The 22,156-nt window shown below is 46.7% G+C and overlaps 1 protein-coding gene across 2 annotated transcripts in view; it reads right to left on the reverse strand.

The window, feature by feature from the left end:
* Positions 1-743: 743 nt before the first annotated feature.
* Positions 744-22,156, reverse strand: part of SLC24A3 (solute carrier family 24 member 3) — a 592,036-nt gene continuing 570,623 nt past the window's right edge. For both annotated transcript variants that reach the window (XM_073557431.1, XM_073557430.1), the window contains one exon: positions 744-962. In XM_073557431.1, the coding sequence (XP_073413532.1) occupies positions 930-962 (33 nt within the window). In that variant the 3' untranslated portion in view covers positions 744-929. The remainder of the gene's footprint in view (positions 963-22,156) is intronic.

Below are 22,156 nucleotides of genomic sequence, written 5' to 3' on the forward strand. Positions count from 1 at the left end.
TTTCAAATTCATGAATCGTATGTGTCATTGTGTTGAATTTGGCACAAAAAATATCAACTAATACCACAGGACAAAAAAGGAAAGTGAAAAACCACAAATGATGAATTGGGGCCGTGTAGATTTAAACATGGGTTTTAAAGAGCAGAAAGTGTCTGTGAAGGCGGCCTGATCCTGGAGCTGAGCTCTTGTTGAGAAACTTGTAAAATCCTCTCAATAAATATCTGGTTATAGTAAGTAATCTTTTACATGAATATAATAAAAGGAGTTATTACACTACATGCTGCCTGACTGATGATGCAACAATGAGGTGATTAACCATAACGTCACAAAACCCTTAGTAAAATATTAGGAAACAAAAAAGCGCAAATAGGGTCTTATCCCACGGATTAGCTTCAATTATTATCAAAGACCTGCTCACCTGATGGTGTAAAGTGAAAGCATGTCTCAGCTGCAGCAGATCCACAGGGCAGCAAGTGACCTCTCTGAGACGTTATAATAATTATTATGTGGATGAAATCGGCGCTGCTGTGACAAAACGAGTCCAGATATGATTGTAAAACACTGTGGTGGTTTATTCAACTCGTTTCAAACTCTATGACTTCTTCTTCAGGAAAAATCTATATCTAAATCTATAATAATAATCACACATTTTATAAGAAAAGAAGAAAGACATAAATCGGAAATTTCATGATCCAAATTTTATTACATTTTATACAATTTTAACATGATTTTTTAATAAATATACACTAATAACAACTATATATCTAATGGTGGAAATTTATGTTAAATTAATTTTATATACACATATGATTGAGTCTCAGGTGAAATTCCTATGACTGAAGTGTGGCGCAGGTTGATAGGAGGCCGAATGGGGATTAGTTCATATCCTCAGATAGGTTTCTTTTTCCGTATAAATTATTTTTTTCGTATTAATTCTTCATTTTCTTTTTTCCTTCTGGATTCTGAAAAATTAATGAAATATTTATCAGATTGGTTTATTATATCATCAGTATGTACATATTTTTAAAATAACTTCATTATGTATTGAACATATTTCATTGTTCAATGAACTTTGACATCTTATGTCACATATCAGAAGGTCTTTTTGGTGCCGGTTTTTGCATTTTGAATGTATATAAGCGATGTAACAGCACTGTCTTCACATGTCTCTGTGATATTTTCCTGAAGAAGTAGTCATAGACTTTGAAACGCGTTGAATAAACCACCAGAGTGTTTTACAATCATATCTGGGACTCGTTTTGTCACAGCAGCGTGGATTTCATCCACATGTAATTATTATAACGTCACAAAACCCTTGTGACAACATCATGTTCTAAGACTTTTAAACCTCTCCCTGCTACTACCTCGGCCTTCTGATCTATGACTACAGAGAAAGAGAGCGAGAAAGAGAGAGAGAGAAGAAGCTTCCACTTAATCTTCTTTGCATCATGGAGATCTGAGGTTTGGCATTTCTGCCGGTCTTGTTGACCTTATGGACACCATTCAGCATCTGTGTCCAATTAGCCCTAACTATAATCTCACGACACAATAAATATCCGTACATCAGGTAAGAGGATACTGGGAAAGATTCCTGATTCTGTAGTACAATTTTATATTGCTTTTGTCTTACAGTAATGGAATGTTCTAATTATATTATTATATTTCCTGGAATGTTCTTTTTGCATTATAATTAGTACATTATTAACCCCTTCCTGCTGCAGCCATATGAGCCATATGCAGTCTTCGTCACCACACGAACTCTGCCGGAAAAAGCCGAAGACTGCCGAGTGCAGTGAATACCGGCGGACGTTAATGAGCGGCCCCGGAAGCAGATGCGGCCGAGAGACAGCGGGATGGGAGGACGTGTTGCTGGACAGGTAAGTATGATTATAATGTTTATTATTATTTTCTGATTTTTTTACAGCTACCCCCGCCCCATCCCATATCTGTAAAGTCCAAGCTCAGGGTTCGGACACAAGTTCACTTCATCTGCAGCCCCGAACTCGAACTTTACAAAAAAATTCGGGCGAACCCGCCGATCCCAAACATCGAAGGGGGTTCGCCCATCACTAGTCATAATATATAATGTAGGATGATTATACATGACAATTACTCCTCTTGTGTCCTAATTACTCCCAATATTTTCCTTATCTTTGACAGTGACACGGGAGTTGCATTCCCAGAATCTGTGATCTACACGATCATTTTCACAGTTAATTCCATTCTTGGTAAGTAGATGCTGCATCCTATAGGACGATATCACAATTCTTTGCCCAGAGATGACATTAAAAGCATTCTCTGGGACTAGACGATTGATAGCCCATAATATCAAATCAGTGGGTTCTGACTGTGACAATCCGCTGTTTACCTGATTTAAGCGGCCATGCTGCCATTTCACTGTTTTGTATGTTTGCCAGAGGTAATTGATGGTACTAAAGCTTTCAGCAGCTCAGTCCTAGTAAAGTAAATGAGACACAGCTGTAATACCAGGCACAACTCTCATCAAAAGTAAGGATCTGTGCCTGGTAAGCAATGAAAAATTCAGTAATCCATCAATTTGATATAAGGATAGGCCATCAAAGGCCCAGAGAACCCCTTTAAATGTCTAAACCTCTTCAGCTCATTGGTGCATTCTTAAGATTAGGTTTTCTATCATAGTGGCATGGAAGTATCTGGTTGATAACTTGCTTTGTCTATTTCAGGACCTGGCATCACTTACATACGGTATAGGTTCATGATTATTCAGTCTGAGCCATCGGAGAAGCGATATATCATCTGCCAGAAAATCCTTCTCATCGTTGGATGGATTGTGTGCGTTGCGGACACAGTTAATGCTCTATATTCGGTAAGTTAATAGGTTTTATATAAAGTCTCCAGTAATACTCAGGATCTCAGGTTCAGTAGATTATATACTGTGGTGAGAACCTGGAGTCCTGTATATTACAGTGGGGCGGATCCTGCTCTTATGAGTTCTCAGATCTCCATGATGACATTATTGATGACAGTCATATATTTCTTCTCGTAGGTGAAAATGAATCCTACAGCGCACAGGATCGGCGCAGGAATGGCTTTTTGTCTTTTTGCCATTTACAACTTATGTCAATCTGTGTGCTTGTACAAGAGATCCTTCAGCAGTCGGTGCATGTGCCACTTTAGACTGGCAGCAACTTTGCTGACGATAGCTTTTCTGCTGATAGGTATCCTTTTCTAGATAAGTCAGTGTGTTTAGGTGTGTAAGGTGGGCTCCACTGTGACCATTATTTCATAGTTCATTCATGATTATAGGAAACACTATAATAATAGGATTCTGGTACTTTTCTTAACGTGTCCTTCCAGCTGCTGCAAGTATGTGCATCGACTTCTACCAATTATTTAGTGGCCACTGTATGATGGTAAGTTTATTTCACATTCCACTATCTTGCACAATTCACTAGTGTCCGGTGTAAAGGTAAACAATAAACTCCTGGTGTACAAGACGTCCTACCATCTCGTTCCATGCCAAATGCATTGGTGAGTACAGCCATGAAGTAACGTCCTCTATCTTTTACCTTCTGCAGATCTTGGATATGACCGGCATGATAGCTGAGTGGATAGGATTCGTCGGCCTGATAATGCACCAACTAAGGGTACTGTCACACTTAGCGATGTACCAGCGATCCCGACCAGCGATATGAAGCGGTCAGGATCGCTGGTACATCGCTAAGTGGTCGCTAGTGAGCTGCCACACAGGCAGATCTCATTAGCGACATCGCTGGGGACGGGGGTCGCTACTTACCTGTCACACCAGGCGATCCTGCGTCCTCCCGCCCGGCTCCACGCGTCGCTCGTCGTCACAGCAGGAAGCGCCGCAGGAAGCAGACGACGAGAAACAGTCCTGGACGTTCTCGCGCGATCAACGATGGACAGCGGGGGAGCGGGTCGTAGGTAAGTATCAGACATAGCGATATCGCTAGCAATATCGCTATAACGTCACTAGTTATAGCGATATTGCTAGTGATATCTCTTAGTGTGACATGCCCTTAACTAACTATACTGATTTCCAGGTGAGTAACTGATGTGAGGGTCTTATAAGCACCAAAAATGTTTCTGTTAAAGATTTGCAACATTGAAAAATCTTAGTTATTGTATAAAATAGATGATGACAGAGATGCCACGTGCTAATGATGTCTGATAAATGTCTTTTCTCTTTTGCTCAGAGTTTGTCTTTAAAGATCTCCTGAGAAGGTGTCACTATCTGTTTAAGGCCACCAGCAATGAATACGGATAAGTGCTATGCGAGAAAAAATCGCATAGCACTCGGACCAATGTTAATCTATGGGGCATCTCTCATCATCCGTTTTTTTCTCGTCCGTATTATACGTGCGAGTGAAATCGCAGCATGCTGCGATTGTCTGCATATCTCTGCTGAGAACATCAGAATCGGGCCAGGAGTGGGTCAGAGGGCTCAAAGAAGTGAAAGTATATATACTATAATCTCTTAAATTTTCTAGCTCAAGTTCTGGATCTCTGTCCGTAAGTGCATGATTCAGAATGCCACACATTTGTCACGTGGCCTTACGGTATGATAGTAATATTTTTTTTCTTTTTATGAAAAAGAAAACAGAATCAAACATAACTGAGCGGGAGACTGGCTTGGACTCGGAGGTCCACGTCGACCCTGTGGATGAAGGGGAAGATGTTGCTGGAGCAACGATCAACAAGCCAACAACCACCACCACCAGCACGGCCTTCTGCACGACAGGAGGCAACACAAGAAGAGGAAGACTGTGGGCACAGTAGCAGCCCCACACTCCCGCTTGATACCTCACCACAGCCTGCAGTAATCCCATACTGTGGCCGTTACAGGAGGGAGCTTGCCACCACTAGTACAAAACGTCAAGTGGGTACTGGGGTATTGGACTACCTGTCCCTCACTGCCAATGATGATGGAGAAGAGGCCTATGCACGGAGTCTGACTCGCTATCTTCGCACAATCTCCCGAGAAGTAAGGCTGCGGGACAGAGGTGCAATAAAAATAGTTATACATGCATGCACCCCACCCAATAACCCCACTCCCGTCTTGGCGTACCTTGAAAGATGGCAACTTTCACGCCAAAACCTTCTCCAAATGCCTGGACTACCCGAGGAGACCACAAGATCTGTGAGTGAACCTCCTCCCACACGCAGTCCTTCACCACAGATACATGAAGGCCCAATACAACAACGGCCACAACATGGTCATTTTATGTCTACAGCTGGATCTCACCAGCATGGCCACTTGACCATACCAAGTATAGGAGAGTGGCCACTACATGGGTATGGTCGACGTGGCCATTCTGGTGGGTATACACAAATGGGCCCTGCCAATACCCTGGATTATGTTAGTCCATACCCAAGTGCTCAGTACCAGCATGTTCCACACCCAGTCCCTTCCTTGCTCCATCATGCCGCCTCAGCCATCACTCAGGCTCACGGTCAAATAGCCACTCAAAGTAGCCAAAGCACTCAGGCTGCTGTTCCACCATCTTCATGTGGACAGGCTCATCTGACAATACTGGTAGAATTTGTCTGGATGGCTGCGTAGTGAAGCATACAGACGGTGGAAATGTCCTTTAGTTTTCCGTCACCTCAAAAGTGGATGGTCCCACATTCTTCTCCACCTCCTCGGATCCACAAGCACTGGGTAAGGCTCCCCAAAATGCTGGAACAAAACCCAGTGTAAAAGCACCTGCTCAGTAGTGTTAAAGGTTAGCCTGTATGACATGTTGCACACAAAGCAGCAATAGAAATACACCAGCAAACACTGTAAGGCAAAGCTAGGAGGAGGGGACTTGTTATTGAGTCAATAAATACGGTTCATGATTAATTTCTAATGATTTTCAGGACATGGATCCATAATTTGCTCATTTTGCGAGTGTGCGACAAAATTACGTCATACGTATGTCATACAGATGTCACACAGATACGTAGATGCGAGAAAATCACATCATCGCATAGAAAACGGATTACATATGGATCACCATAAGTAGAACATTTGTGCAATTCTTGGCAGACAAAATCAGACCGATTTTTTTATACGTTGCGTCTGACTCTGGCCTAAGGGAAAAGATCCAGTCTTTCAAAATGCTCGTATAAAATCCAGAGGGTAAGAACTATGGCTAGGGTGACACAAAGACAACTAAATCCATCTGTGCTACATCATATCATCTTCCTGCAAGCTGGATAAAAGGAAATGAAGACCTGACTCTAGACCTACAGCAGAAGAAGAACCTACAAGAAACTGGTGATTCCACAGAAGCCATTTTCATGTAGGTCATTGTGGTTATCTACATGGATCAAAATGACCATCAATTTTGCTGTAATGTGATGGGCAATGACAAAGTCAATTCAATTGCTGAACACCACTCATGGTACCAGTGTAAAACCACTGCCTGGGGGTAGACTCATCAGCACACTCCGTACTCACTGTGCTGTCTACTGCTTCTTCCCTGGTGCGTCCCACATTCTTCCTGGAGTTCAAAGGACTGGAGGCAGAGCCCAGGATAACTTCAAACAGTAAAGATTTATTCTCTTCAGGACACACACATCCAATACACCTTTAGAACACTTGACACGGCACCAGCAATACATTTTCTTCAGCTTTCCCTAGCTTCTTCAGCTACACCAGAGTGGACCACAAAGTTACAGCGGGACGAGGAGCCTGGCGAAAACGGCACTTCGACCTATCTCCCTGGAACCGACTTCAGTCCAGACACGGAAATAATCATCTACTAGGTCGTCCACCCCCTTTTGGTTATCCTGCCTGAGCACGCGCTGGTGGCCCACTCGACTACTTCTTCAGCACCCAGACTTCTGCTGACACTTCATCAGTGACTTCCTCACTGACGTCTTCACTAAGTTGCTGCAGATACCATACACTTCACTTCTTTGCTCTGCACAATTCTCCCACATCTACTATGGATGGCTAAGGATTCTACTTCACACACTGTGTGGCAGCTATGCAGCTCAGGCACAGGACCGTCTGAGCTGCACCAGGGGTCTACCCCCGACTGACTAAGGCTGGTTTCACACTTGCGTTTTTTTGCACTGTATTTTAGCGCTAAGAAACGCATGCGCTTTTTTCCCTATATTTTGCATGGGATGCGCTTATGTGCGCATACACATGCGTTTGTATGCGTTTTTACGCGCATGCGTTTTTTTGTGGTGTGTGCTCGGGCACACAAAATGCATCCTGTTGCATTTTTTGGGCGTCCGACTTGCCTCAAAAAAAAGCATGCCCGCGCAATGTGTTTTTTTACAGCAAGACACCCATTATAAGTCTATGGGTGCGCATATGTGCGCATTGGCATGCTCATGTATGCGTTTTTTTGCCCATGCGTTTTTTTGTTGACCATTGGTTAGACAATGGAAATTAGGGGTTTGGGTGAGAGTTAGGGTTAGTTAAGGGGGTTTAGGGTTAGGGTTAGTATGGTTTGGTTAAGGGTTAGGGTTTAGGGTTAGTTAGGGTTTAGGGTTAGGGTTAGGGTTTGGGTTAGGGTTAGGGTTAGTAGGGTTTGGTTAAGGGTTAGGGTTAGGGTTAGTAAGGTTTGGTTAAGGGTTAGGGTTAGGGTCAGGGTTAGGGTTTGGGTTAGGGTTAGTATGGTTTGGTTAAGGGTTAGGGTTTAGGGTTAGTTAGGGTTTAGGGTTAGGGTTAGGGTTTGGGTTAGGGTTAGTAGGGTTTGGTTAAGGGTTAGGGTTAGGGTATGGTTTGGTTAAGGGTTAGGGTTAGGGTTAGTAAAGTCATGGTTTGGGTTAGTGTGAGGGGCCAACTAATGTTGGAAAAAACGCAAACGCAGTAAAAACGCACTAAAAACGCATACAAACGCATAAAAACGCTGCGTTTTTTTCATGCATGCTCATAAAAATGCTTGAAAAAAACGCAGCATTTGTATGCGTTTGTATGCGTTTTTTCCATGCGTTTTTTGCAGGAAAAACGCGCTGCAAAACAAAGCAAGTGTGAAAGTAGCCTAAAACCGTGAAATCTCTCCAGCTAGTTCCCAGCTACCACTCCTACAATTAACCTTTAAAGTGTCCTACAATTATGCTCTATTATGAGTGTACTCAGTGCCCCCATCTAGTGTCCTTTTTCCCTAGCTGCACTATCCCTAACTTAAATATAATACACAAATACGTAAATATGTCACAATTATATATATACATGACACGTACAAATATTGCAATCATGTACAGGTAACTAGTAGCAACAACATTTACAGGGCTAGGCCCTGACTCTTTTACATACCCCCTTCCTAAAATCATTGTCGTCCCCGGCAATGTAAAAGCAATATTAACATTTTACTGTGAAACATAAATATACCAAAACCCTCTTTACTATACAAAGATTCTTCACACAAGGAAAACAATAAAGTGCATTTTTTTCTTTTTAATAGGAGGTTGAAAACTTGCAGAACAATGTCCACATATATATAAAAAAATCTTCCTTTCCAAAAAAAGGTGCCCTCCCCCCTTCCTTTGAGGGGAGCGCAGCGTATGTCCACGCTTTACTTCGATAGTAAGTAGTGTCCACCTTTCAGTAGTAGTTCTGCTATAGGAGCGCAACAGGCGCCACAAAAAAACCAAAAAAACAATTTTCAAAAAGGGTCCCGTAGACCGTCATCAGCTCTATGTTGGAGCGTTGCAGGGTTCCCTTCCCTGGGGGGACGCGGGAACAGGTCCCTGAGAGGTGCAACATGCACTAAAAGGGAAAGGGTCATGGGAAGTTCAGCGGTGCGCATCCTGCGCTGTGTTTTTGCTTTAAGCCCGGGCCCTGGTGCGGGCTGAAGAGGACTCTGCAGCTGCCGAGTCTCCAAACTGAGGAGAAGGATCAGGGGCAGAGGTGTCCTCAGTTGCCTCTGCACGTGGGTCCGCATTTTCTCCGGAGGGTTCACTTTCCTACGGGCACAGAATGACTGGTAGCCTCGTGGGCAGTACTCTTTATAGAAGGAGACCCAATCCCCCACTTGCAGGGCTCTTCCATGCTTGACGGAAGCTGCATTAATGTAGACCTTATTGCGGGTGTCGGCCTCCTCAATAAAGCCGTAGGCACGCTCAGCGTTGGTGTACATGAGCTGGCCATAGGTGCGACGGGCAGACATTGCGGCTTCCCCCTTCTGATGGAGGAGCGCCCATATTTCCCTCTCCTTGGCCTTTCTCTGAGCAATGATATCCAAGATCCACATAGACGGGTAAACGGATCACGGTGGCCCGGTGGTTTCTGGGGACATCTGACGGGGGCGCGGTGACGCAGACCTTGGGCCTGATGTTGGGCTACAGGGTCCGCCGCCGGCTGGGGTTGAGGTTCACTCACCTCCATTGATTTGGCTGCCCCGCTCAGGATGGCTCTCAGCTCCCTCAGGTATTGGTACATGCTGGAGGCCGGGGTCTCCACCGACTCGGTTGCCTCCTCCTGCCGGGCGGGCTCCATCATCTCGCCGTCACTACCGGAACTGGCTTCTGGGGTGCGCCGGGGTTCTTCTTCCTGCCGTCCAGCAGGAACAACTTCCGGGCTCACTGGTTCCTCGGGGAGAGTAAGCGGTGCTTCATCCCTTCGTGTCTCCTGCACGGCCTGTGCTGTGGGTGGACGCATCTCCGGTCTGTTGCCTGGCTCCGGTTCAGCAGGCCTAGTTGCCATGGGCTCCATTTCCTGCGGCGGGCCTTTACCTCGAGTGAGTGCCTGGTATTCCTTCATCTGCTCCCAACTGCAGCTAAGACGTCTGGCCTCTTCTTCACGCTGCCACCTCCACTCCGTTCGCCCGATGCCTTTGCAGCTGCACCAATACATTGTGTCCGACCTACTGACACCAGACAGCTGCACTCAGCACTTTCTGCAGGGCCACTCCCGTTCCAGGGCAGGGCCCTCGCCAGCCTCTCCACCCATTTTTGGGCATTAGGTGGGAAAGGGCGAACGTCCATCTGCACATACCACTCCTTCCAGGGGTGGACCCGACATTGTTGACAGCTCACGTTTGTTGCCATCCAGATTCTGTCGCATCCACGAAGTGCACCTTGTTGACAGGGACAGTCCTTTTTGGCGCCACAGCCCTCCATCTTGGGGTCCACAGGTTAACTCTTCATTATGTATTCTTTTGGAATTCCTTTGAAATAAATAGGTATATATTTTTTTTAAACTTGATTTATTCAGGGAGAAAAGTGCAACACATCTTACATATCAAACAAATATTGAATACAACAATGAACCATCTAGGATGGTAACAGACAGCGAATACAATATATAAAGGTAACACTATATACTGTGATAAATGTGTTAAGAATCAGATTATAAAGGTTTGACTCAATTTACAGAGGAATGGAAACAACATGCCACATCTATATCACTTAGAATACAGATAAGATATTTATTCAGTCCGACTCAAGCTAATACACCATTTGTGGTTAGGCGAAAGTGATCATCTCATCAATTCACTAATGGTATCTAACAATTCACTAGATGATGGCATACTAAAATTGGAGCCACATTACTGACTTCACACATGTTGACATTTCCTATGAATATAAACCAATCTTTCATAAGAGCTATGGAAGGACCGAATTAGTTTACTGGCATTAACCTCAGATGCCGGCACCCACAACCTCTCCCCACGACCATACCCCTTCCAGTGCACTAAGTATTGTAAAGGGCAGCAAACCATACGAGGATGCACAATTTTTGCCACCGGAAAGTTCGAATTACCTTCAACTACAATCGGTGGCAGCAGAAAGGGTGACAGCTCCACAGACGCTATATATTTTTTGAGCAATGACCTGTGGAAAACATTGTGGATTTTAAGAGTTAGAGGAAGCTCATGATGAAAGGCCACAGGGTTAATTACGGCGACCATGTTGTAAGGACCAATGAACCTAGGACCTAATTTCCAGGATGGAATTTTCAGTTTAATATTTCTGCTAGACAGCCATACAAAATCATTCACACCCAGGTCCAGACCTGACAACCGTTTCTTATCAGCTTTGCCATTGTATGTGTCCCCCATGATCTTTAAGTTGTTCTGAACCCCTTGCTATACATGTGGGAGAGAGGGTCCCCGTCGAGTGTCCGGGTCGGAACCAAGGGGACAGTCACCTGGGTTCCGGGGGAATCTGTTTCCGGGGGACGTTCAGGGACAGACCGTGGAGACTGACAGATGGACTGGGGGAGGAGCCAATATAAAAGGGGCTTGGAACAAGAGTCACAGTGAGTCAGCAGAATGAGACAGAAGGAGCAGAAGATTGTGGGAGCGACTGAGAGCCAGAACGACTCACCAGAGCCAGGAAGGAGGCCAGAGACAGGAGAGATACTTCCCCTGGACATCAGTGTGACGGCGCCGAGACGACCGTCCGAGAACCGCTGCCCCACGTCGACCAGCTGCCGCCGACTTCAACCAGCCCACGGTTGCGGCATGCCCGCGGTCACCAGCGGCCGCCGCCGCCTTCTTCCAGCCCGCGGCTGCGGCCTGCCCGTGGTCACCAGTGGCCGTTGCCGCCTCACTCCTGCCCGCGGCTTCAGCATGCCCGCGGACACCAGCGGCCGCTGCCGCCTCACTCCAACCCGCGGCTGCGGCCTGTCTCCCGCTTCCCGCAGGCGCTCTGCCCTCACCCTTGGTCGCGGCAAGCCCAGTGCTGTCGGCGGCCACCACTGTCCCGCTCTGATCCGCGGCAGGGGCCGAGCCTCTGTTTGACACGGATTCCCCGTCGCAGCTGCTAGCTGCACAGGTGGCCTGTCACCCGCCACCCCTCATCGCTGCTGCTTGCCCCCATCCAGGGGCTGCGGCCTACTCGTCCAAGTACTCTTCCGGGGCCGGAGGTGCCCCAGCACCAGAGGAGCGGCGGAACGCTCGAAGACTACGCCAACTCTTCAGCAGCTGGGCCCAGCGGCTGCTCCGCCGAAGAACCACCGTCCAGAACGCCGAGAGACATCAGGACGGCTAAGTTGACTATATAGTTAAGGACCTGTAGTCGGCCATACCGCGGTCCTATTGTGACCGGCTCTCGCCGGATGTTGTCGTGTTCTACTCTGTTTGTGTTTACTGGTATTGAGCTCCTGTGAGGGCAACCATTGTTACCCCTTTTGGTCGGTCAGGCCGAGCCTGAGGAAAGTCACCTCTAGGCCTATAAACGTTATTACCAAAAACACCAAACCGTCTCGCGACTCGTCACTGCATCCTGCGTACCTGCTAGTACCACATACAGATGAGAGTGATTAAGAGAGGTGTTCCTCCCCAGGAACCCCTAAAGTCTACTCCTTACTGAAAGTACTGAACTGAGAATGGAAGCCATACGTACCAAAAAAGGGTTACTTACCAGTGGACTCACTGCAACAATTATTTAAGGAAAACTCATATAGTAGAAAAGATGACTAATCTCTCTGGTTATCTGACATATACAAAACACATGAGCTATATCTCCAGACTTTGGTATAGATGTTCAGTTTGACCATTAGTTTGAGGATGAAACGCCAAAGAAAAACAGGCATCCCTAGGCAAGAACAAAATGCCCTCCAGATTTTAGATACAAACTGAGTCCCCCGATCTGACACCACATCGGAGGGAACCCCATAAATCTTCATGATATTGTTGACAAACACCTGGGCCAGGGTCTTAATGTTAAGGAGAGCAGGTAAAGCAATAAAGTGCACCATTTTACTGAACCTATCCACCACAACTAAGATAACAGTCTTATCAGAGGAAGAAGGAAGATCTGTAATAAAATCCATGGATAATTGTGACTATGGCTGGTTGGATATGGTTAATGGTGGAAGAGCCCCAGACGGAACAGGTGTGTGGGGTCTTAGAACATGCACAGACATTACAGGAAGACACAAAGTCGACTACATCTTGATGCAACCTTGGCAACCAAAAACAATGAGAAAGAAGGTCCAAGGCTGCTTTACTACATATATGACCAATGAGAGCTGAGCTATGATGTGCCTCTAAAACTTTGGGACGCAAATGCAATGGTACAAATAATTTCCCCAAAGGATAAACAGGGGCTTCAAACAGCATCACCTTTGATGTTCTTGATCCTAGGACGTTGACAATAAAATAATTGTGGTAAAAACAAAGACCATCTAGCTTGTCTAGGATTAAGACATTTAGCGGATTCAAGGTACAACAGATTTTTATAATCAGTAATGCCAGTGACACGGTGAACTGTCCCCTCCAATAAGTGATCCCACTCCTCAAAGGCCAACTACATGGCAAAAAGTTCTCTATTGCCTACATCATAGTTCCTTTTGGCCAAGGATTTTTGTTTTTTAGAAAAGAAGTCACATAGGTGCCACTTATCAAGGGATGGACCCGTGAGACAACAAGGCCCCGACCCTCGCCTCAGATGCATCAACCTCATCAATAATTGGTTAAGAAACATTGGCTTGAAGGAGTTCAGGAGCAATGGAAAAGCTTTACTTCAAAGATGAAAATGCCTGGAGGGCGCAGTCGGACCACCTCGATAAGTCTGTACCTTTCTTTGTCATGTCAGTGAGGGGTTTGACAATCGACAAGAAGTTTTTGATAAACTTACGATAGTAGTTAGCAAAACCCAAAAAACATTGCAAAGATTTCAAATTTTGTAGCAGATCCCATTCCAGAATTGAACAGACCTTATCAGGGTCCATCCGGAAACCTGTTGCAGACACTGCAGTTTATTATATTGCAAAACCTGTAACACCTGCCGGACGTGTACTTGATGGGACTTGAGATCGGGTGAAGATATTAAAATATCAGCAAGATATGCACTAGAAATCTACCCCCAAGGTGCCAAAAAATTTAGTTAACAAACTGTTGGAAAATGGCGAGGCATTAGTCAAATCAAAGGGCATGGCAAGGTTTTCATAATGCCCTTCAGAAATGTTAAAGGCCGTCTTCCACTCATACCTCTCACTGATCCTAATCAGACTATAGGCTCCCCTGAGGTCCAGCTTAGAGAACCATTTTGCCCCAACAATCTGATTAAATAAATCGGGAATGAGTGGGAGGGGATAAGGGTCCTGGAAAGTAATTTGATTTAACTCACAAAAATTTAAACAGGTATGAATGCCCCCATGTTTCTTTTTAACAAAGAAGAACCCCACCGCTACAGGCAAAGATGAGAGTCTAATATGTCCCTTAGCAAGAATCTGTTGAAAGAGCTGAAAACTGCTGTTCACAAACGATCTCCATCAAACCTCACTGAGCTCAAGCTGTTTGCCAAGGAAGAATGGGCAAGAATTTCAGTCTCTCGATGTACAAAACTGATAGAGACATACCCCAAGTGATTTGCAGCTGTAATCGCAGCAAAAGGTGGTGCAACAAAGTATTAGGTTAAAGGGGCCGAACAATATTGCCTGCCCCACTTTTCAGTTTTTGACTTTCCACAAAAATTTAAAATAACCAATAAATTTCGTTCAACTTCACAATTGTGTTCCACTTGTTGTTGATTCGTCACCAAAAATTTACATTTGGTATCTTTATGTTTGAAGCATGATATGTGGGAAAAGGTTGAAAAGTTCCAGGGGGCCGAATACTTTCGCAAGCCACTGTATATACACCCAGGTTGTTATCACCCACACAGCCTGTTGTAAAAGTTTTCCTAGGACTTTCTGTGCTTTGGCAAAGAAGTTTAAACCAAAATGAAACGCCTCTTTTGACCACAGAAAAAAAAACAACCCCATTTTCCGGTGAACTACAAGAGACTCATACTAAGGGAAGGCCCCTCCTAACTGCATCTGTTCTTCAGAGGATACAGGGAGGACCTTGGTTTTAAGGAGAACTATGGGGGGCGAAGTCACAACAGGTCTATCCTTAAGTCATCTATCTATGTATATGGCCACAGCCATGGCGACCTCCAACACCTCAGGAGTTTCGAAAGCGCTATTACATCTTTTAATATTTCAGACAGGTCCTGGCAAAACTGACCCCTAAGAGCTGGATTGTTCCACCGAGTGTCAGTGGCTCATCTATGGAACTCTGAGCAGAATTCATCTGCCGGGCGGTCTCCCTCATGAACTTATGTAGCTTAGACTCAGCAAGGGAGACATGCTCCAGATCCTCATACACTAGGCTTAGAGCCTCAAAAAAAACATCAACCGACCGGAGAGAGAGTCTGACGAAAGTGAAAAGGCCTCAGATTGAGGATCTCTGTGACAATTCTGGGGTTTCGGCAGCGTCCGAGAGTGGACCCTCTGGGTCGCAGAACTGAGGCCCCCGGGGTGAGCGCACCAGGTGGAACTGACCCCTATACAGGGACCGTTTGGGGCAGGCCCGCGGGAGATCAGACACCGCGACAGCTGGAACCAAGAGGGGCGGCTCGAAGGACCGGAGAGACCACAGGCAGGGCTGAGAGGCCGCACCGGGACCAAAGTACGGGACGAGGTGATATACAAAGCAACCAGTACCAGAGGATATGAGGAAGACAGATAGACGGCAGGCAAGGGAACTGGACAGGGAAAGTGCCAGACACAAGGAGCGGATCAGAACCGAAGACTAGGAAACACGGACAAGGCAGGATGGAGGGCAGACAGGGAGAACAGGCAGAGGCAGAGACGGAAAGGCTGGGACAAGTATAGGACAGAGGGAGAACCTATAGGACCCTATAGGCGGCCAAATTAGTGCAAGGACTTCACACAATAACCAGGCGTCCTCCCCTTATGGGAGACGCCTGATATATCCCCTGCTGGCAGGCGATTGGCTAACCGCTAATCGACCGCCACCCACCGCAGGGTTAAACATCACCCGCGCCCTGGTGTGCATGTGCAGGTGGGTAGCTGCCCAGAGGCCAGGAAGAGAAGATGGCGTGAGCAGGAGGGAGAAGGGAGCGCGCGCGCCGCCGGGTAAGTGAGAGCCGCTGGGGGAGTCGATGCCCGTGGGACGGCGGCGGCCACGGCCGCTGTTGTCACAGTACCCCCCTCCTTACATCTCCCCCTTCTGAGATTGGCCAACAACTTTTTCAGAATATTCGGGGCATTTACATTCTCCCGAGGCTCCCAGGATCTCTCCTCGGGACCAAATCCCTTCCAATCGATAAGAAAGAAGGTCCTTCCTCTGACCTTTTTCATGGCCAAAATGTCTTTAACTTCAAAGACGTTATCATTCCCAATTGGCTGAGGGGAAGAGATAGGAGCAGGGCAGACCCGGTTAAGAATGACAGGTTTAAGGAGCAAGACATGGAAGGCGTTAGGAACTCGGAGTGAAGCCGGCAACCTCAATTTTTATGCAGCGTTGTTAATGCGTCCTAGTACTTCAAAAGGCTCAATGTAACGGGGGCTCAACTTGTATGAGGGAACTTTCAGACGGATGTGTTTAGTTGAAAGCCAGACTTTGTCACCAGGATGGTATGGTGGAAGATCCCTTCATCTTCTGTCCGCTTGCTTTTTCATCCGGGCACTGGAGTTCACGAGGGCTTCTCTGGTTTCTTTCCAAACTTGCACGAAGTCAGCGGCGAGAGCATCTGCTGCGGGAACCCCCGAAGACGTGGACATGGGCAGCGGGATGCCAGGGTTTTGGCCTGAGATCACAAAAAACGGTGACTTGGAGTTGGACTCATTAGGATGATTATTGTGGGCAAATAGGTCGCCCTCCCCAGGGCCGTGGGGTACTTGGTACCGGGCCAGTGTCAGCGGGATGTGTCACAGCAGCGGTGACCCGGTACGTGAGCCCTGGGCGCCCAAGTAATGGGGGAATGGAATGGTGGTTTGCAGTTAATGGAATAGTTCGTGACGCCACCTGTGGTGTTCGGCAAGTGGGATGTTGGGTCGACGCTGCATGCAGATCCTCTGGGGCTGGTGGTGTGTTGCAGCCAAGATGGTGAAGCTCCCCACAGATGGAGCTGTAGCCCCAGGGCAGTGTAGATGTAGGGGCAGAGGAGAGGTGCAGGCGGTGTAGAAGCTGATACCCAGATGTAGTGGTACAGGGTGTGTTGGCGCAGGAATAATTGGAGGACACCAGGGCATGCAGTTCCAAAGCTTTACTCACTGTTTGTAGCACACACAGATGCCTGCCTCCGTGCTCTGTCCTCCGGGTCAGGGACTCAGTCAACCTCCAGATCAGATGGAATGCTCCCTTCCAACTCTCCGCCAACATGTGCCTTTCCGAACGTCTCCTCTTATAGCGCCTTTAAGTGTGAAGTACTCCTAGTACTGAGTTACACTGGAGTGCCTCCTGACAGATGTTCCCAAGAACTCTACTTGTACGGCAGACAGCTGTAGCCTGCTTCGGGGACTCCCTACTCCTGAGTCCCGGCTCTCTATCCAAGTTGCTGTTGTGCCCCCAAGTCTTAGATGGGAGTAGTGCATTTACAGCCCACTACTCCACCGGTGTCTGCTGCAGGACCATTAGCATCCATACAACCTCAGGGACCGGGACCCGGCCTTGCGCTTAGAACTTTTACGCAGGGTTCTCTCCTAACCCACGTCCTCTGTTCCCTTTTACTCCTTCGTTCTGTACTAATCTCTCTCTCTTATGGAAGATCAGGTTTCAGTTCAATGTCTTTCTCCTTCTTTCCTTTCCAGTGCCAGCAGACCCAGGTCACTGAGGTCTGCTGCAGCACCTCCTTCCTCCATCCCTCTCTCAGGGATCTTCTTTCCTCACTCCTCTCTGAGTGGCTTCCTCTTCCAGACTGACCTGTAATCCTAAACATTCCCGCTCTTTTATGTATTCTCAACTCCACCCGCCTCCCAGCGCGTTTCGTGTTCCAAGCAGGGAGCCACCAAAGGTGCTCTGCTGCACTCCAAGCAGGGAGCCGCAATGTGGCTTTGCTGAACTAATGTGTTGTGTGGGGTGCGAGTGTTGGAGCGTGGTCAGGAGCCTCCAACTTACCTGGATGGTGGGGCACCACACCTCAGGAGGAGGTGCAGTACCTCTGTGGTGGCTGAGCCTCAGGGTCGCCACACAAACTCCGCCCAAGGAAGAAGTGAGACCCAGTTGTCCTGGTGGGCGTTGGAAAAGTGGCGCAGGAAGGTCGTCAGAACTTGATTGACCCGTTTCACTTGCCCATTGGTCTGAGGGTGATAGGCGGAGGAGAAATCCAAAGACATACCCATGTGCCGACAGAGGGCTCTCCAGAAACGAGAGGTAAATTGAACTCCCCGATCAGACACGATCCGTTGAGGGAGTCCATGCAGCTTGAAGATCTGATGGATAAAGATCTCTGCCAACTTAGGAGCCGAAGGCAAACCGGGTAATGGAATGAAATGGGCAGTTGGGGCTAGGGTTACTGTTGGGGCTAGGGTTAGGGTTGGGGCTATGATTAGGGTTGAGGTACAGGCCATTTATGATTGGGTTCAGCCTACTTCTTTGAAGGCCCTCCAGAAGTTTTTGGGTTTTGCTAATTTCTATCGTAAATTTATAGGTAATTTTTCTGTTATTGTCAAACCACTGACTAATCTGACCAAGAAGGGCGCTGAATGTGCTGAATTGGTCTCTTGAGGCTATCTCAGCATTTCAGGAGCTTAAGCAGAGATGTACTTCAGCTCCAGTTTTACGGCAGCCTGATGTCTCACTTCCATTTCAGGTGGAGGTAGATGCTTCTGAGATTGGTGCAGGAGCTGTTTTGTCCCAAAAAGACCCTGTGACTTCTAAGATGAATCCCTGTGCCTTCTTTTCTCGAAAGTTCTCCCCATCTGAACGCAACTATGACGTGGGGAATCGGGAATTGCTGGCCATGAAGTTGGCATTTGAGGAGTGGAGACATTGGCTGGAGGGAGCTAGACATCAAGTTGTGGTCCTCACCAATCACAAGAATTTGATTTATCTGGAGTTGGCCAAACGCTTGAATCCTAGACAGGCTAGGCTTTTCTTCCGGGCACTAAGAATGTTAAGGCAGACACCCTTTCTAGGAGTTTCTTTGCCGATTCTCTTAGTGTGACCGAGCCTACTACCATCCTACTTGAGGGGGTAGTTCTTTATGCCATTTCGCCCGATTTGAGACGCACCCTGGAGGAATTTCAGGAGGATAAACCAGAGCGTTGCCCTATGGGAAAATTGTATGTAAGCAGGCTCCTTGCATCTTCTCAGCCAACTACTTACACCAGTGACCCATTTCCGTCACAGCTCCTCCAGTCCCTTTCCCCTGCTGTCACCCCTCACCTAACTAAAATATTTAACCTCTCTCTCTCTTCTGGTATTTTTCCCTCCTCATTTAAGCATGCCATCATACATCCACTACTTAAAAAACCATCCCTCGACCAAAACTGTGCCGCTAACTATAGACCTGTCTCTAATCTTCCCTTCATCTCTAAACTCCTGGAACGCCTGGTCCACTCCCGTCTTATCCGCTATCTCTCAGAAAACTCTCTTCTCGACCCTCTCCAATCCGGTTTCCGCTCTTTACACTCCACTGAAACTGCCCTCACTAAAGTCTCTAATGATCTGCTAACAGCTAAATCAAATGGTCACTACTCCATGCTAATTCTCTTGGATCTCTCTGCAGCATTCGACACTGTGGATCATCAGCTCCTCCTCACTATGCTCCGTTCCATTGGCCTCAAGGACACCGTTCTCTCCTGGTTCTCCTCCTATCTCTCCGACCGCTCCTTTACTGTATCTTTTGCCAGTTCCTCCTCCTCTCATCTTCCCCTTACTGTTGGGGTCCCCCAAGGATCGGTTCTAGGCCCCCTCCTCTTCTCCTTGTACACTGCCCCTGTTGGTCAAACAATCAGTAGATTTGGTTTTCAGTACCATCTCTATGCTGATGACACCCAATTATACGCTTCTTCTCCTGACATCACGCCAGCCTTTCTAGAAAACACCGGCGATTGTCTAAACGCTGTGTCTAATATCATGTCCTCACTATATCTGAAACTGAACCTGTCAAAGACTGAACTCCTGGTGTTTCCTCCCTCTACTAATGTACCTATACCCGACATTGCCATTTCTGTGTGTGGTTCCACTATTACTCCCCAGCAACATGCCCGCTGTCTTGGGGTCATACTTGATTCCGAGCTTTCCTTTGCCCCCCACATTCGATCACTGGCTCGATCTTGTCATCTGCACCTCAAAAACATTTCTATAATTCGACCTTTTCTTACCTTTGACTCTGCAAAAACTCTTACTGTTTCTCTTATTCATTCTCGTCTCGACTATTGTAACTCTCTTCTAATCGGTCTCCCTCTTACCAAACTCTCCCCTCTCCAATCTGTCTTGAATGCTGCAGCCAGGATCATATTCCTCACCAATCGTTACACCGATGCCTCTACCTTGTGCCAGTCATTACACTGGCTACCCATCCACTCCAGAATTCAGTATAAACTTATTACCCTCACTCACAAAGCCCTCCATGGCTCAGCACCACCCTACATCTCCTCCCTTGTTTCAGTATACCACCCTACCCGCGCCCTCCGTTCTGCTGATGACCTGAGGTTAGCATCCTCAATAGTCAGAACCTCCCACTCCCGTCTCCAAGACTTTACACGTGCCGCGCCAATTCTTTGGAATGCACTTCCCAGGTCAATACGATTAGTCCCCAATCCCCACAATTTTAAGCGTGTCCTGAAAACGCATTTATTCAGACTGGCCTACCGCCTCAACACATTAACCTAATCTATCCCTGTGTGGCAGAGCCAAAAGTTTTACCATAACCAGGTTCCCCGCATCATTCTCCCACATGCTTTATGCATCCATTAGCCCTCTTTGTCCGTACTGTCACACACCTAACATTATGGCTGGTCCATACAATCAGGGCAACTGTTACCACCCACCTTTCGTGTCTACCTCTTTCCTCATAGACTGTAAGCTTGCGAGCAGGGCCCTCTTTCCTCTTGGTATTTGTTATAATCTACTGTATGTGATTATTGTTATGCTGTAATGTCTATTGTCTGTACAAATCCCCTCTGAAATGTAAAGTGCTGCGGAATATGTCGGCGCTATAAAAATAAAATTTATTATTATTATATTATGTTCCTGACCAGTGGAGAAAGAGAGTGATGTCTGAAATTCATTGCTCCGCATTGGCTGGTCATCCAGGTATTTTTGGTACCAGAGATTTGGTGAGTCGGTCCTTTTGGTGGCATGCCTTATCTCGTGATGTCAGGAATTTTGTACAGTCCTGTGGGACTTGTTCTCGGTCTAAACCCTGTTCTCGTTCTAGTGGGTTGCTGATGCCCTTGCCGGTGCCCAAGAGGCCATGGACCCATGTCTCAATGGATTTTATTTCTGATCTTCCTGTCTCTCAGAGAATGACTGTTATCTGGGTGATTTGTGATAGATTTTCGAAGATGGTCCATCTTGTACCACTCCCAAAGTTGCCATCTTCCGCTGAGTTGGTGCCCTTGTTTTTACAACAGGTGGTTCAGTTACATGGGATTCCTGAGAACATTGTGTCCGACAGAGGAGTCCAGTTTGCTTCCAGATTATGGAAAGCCTTTTGTTCCAATCTGGGAATTCAGTTATCCTTCTCCGTGTTTCATACCCAGACCAATGGACAGACAGAGAAAACAAATCAGACCTTGGAGTCTTATTTGAGATGTTTTATATCTGCTGATCAGGATGATTGGGTCTCATTTTGCCCTTGGCCGAATTTGCACTGAACAATAGAGCTAGTTCTGCCACTTTTATGTCACCCTTTTTCTGTAATTTTGGGTTTCATCCTCAATTCTCTTCAGGGCAAGTGGAATCTTCGTCCTGCCCAGGTGTGGACACTGTGGTTAAGAGAATGCAGCAGATATGGGACCAAGTGGTGGATAAGTTGTCACTCTCTCAGGAAAAGGCCCATCGATTTTCCAACCGGCACAGGACCATTGGTCCACGGTTTAAAGTGGGTGATATGGTTTGGTTGTCGTCTAAGAATATTCCTATGAAGGTTGCATCTCCTAAATTTAAGCCAAGATTTATTGGTCCTTATAAGATTTTAGAAATTCTTAATCCTGTTTCGTTTCGATTGGCTCTTCCAGTTATGTCCAAGATCCATAACGTATTTCACAAATCTCTGTTGAAGAGGTTTGTTGAGCCAGTGGTTCCTATGGCAGCACCTCCTGACCCTGTGTTGGTTGAAGGCAATGTGGAATATGAGGTAGAGAAAATATTGGATTCTCGTTTGGTTAGACGGAGACTCCAGTATTTGGTCAAATGGAAGGGTTATGGTCAGGAGGATAATTCTTGGGTCTCTGCCTCCGATATTCATACCAATAGATTGGTTCGTGCTTTTCACCGGGCCCATCCTGATCGGCCTGGTGGCG

Source organism: Dendrobates tinctorius, unplaced genomic scaffold, assembly GCF_039654945.1.
Source record: "Dendrobates tinctorius isolate UK_male_01 unplaced genomic scaffold, ASM3965494v1 ptg000250l, whole genome shotgun sequence".
In the NCBI taxonomy this organism is placed as follows: Eukaryota; Metazoa; Chordata; class Amphibia; order Anura; family Dendrobatidae; genus Dendrobates; species Dendrobates tinctorius.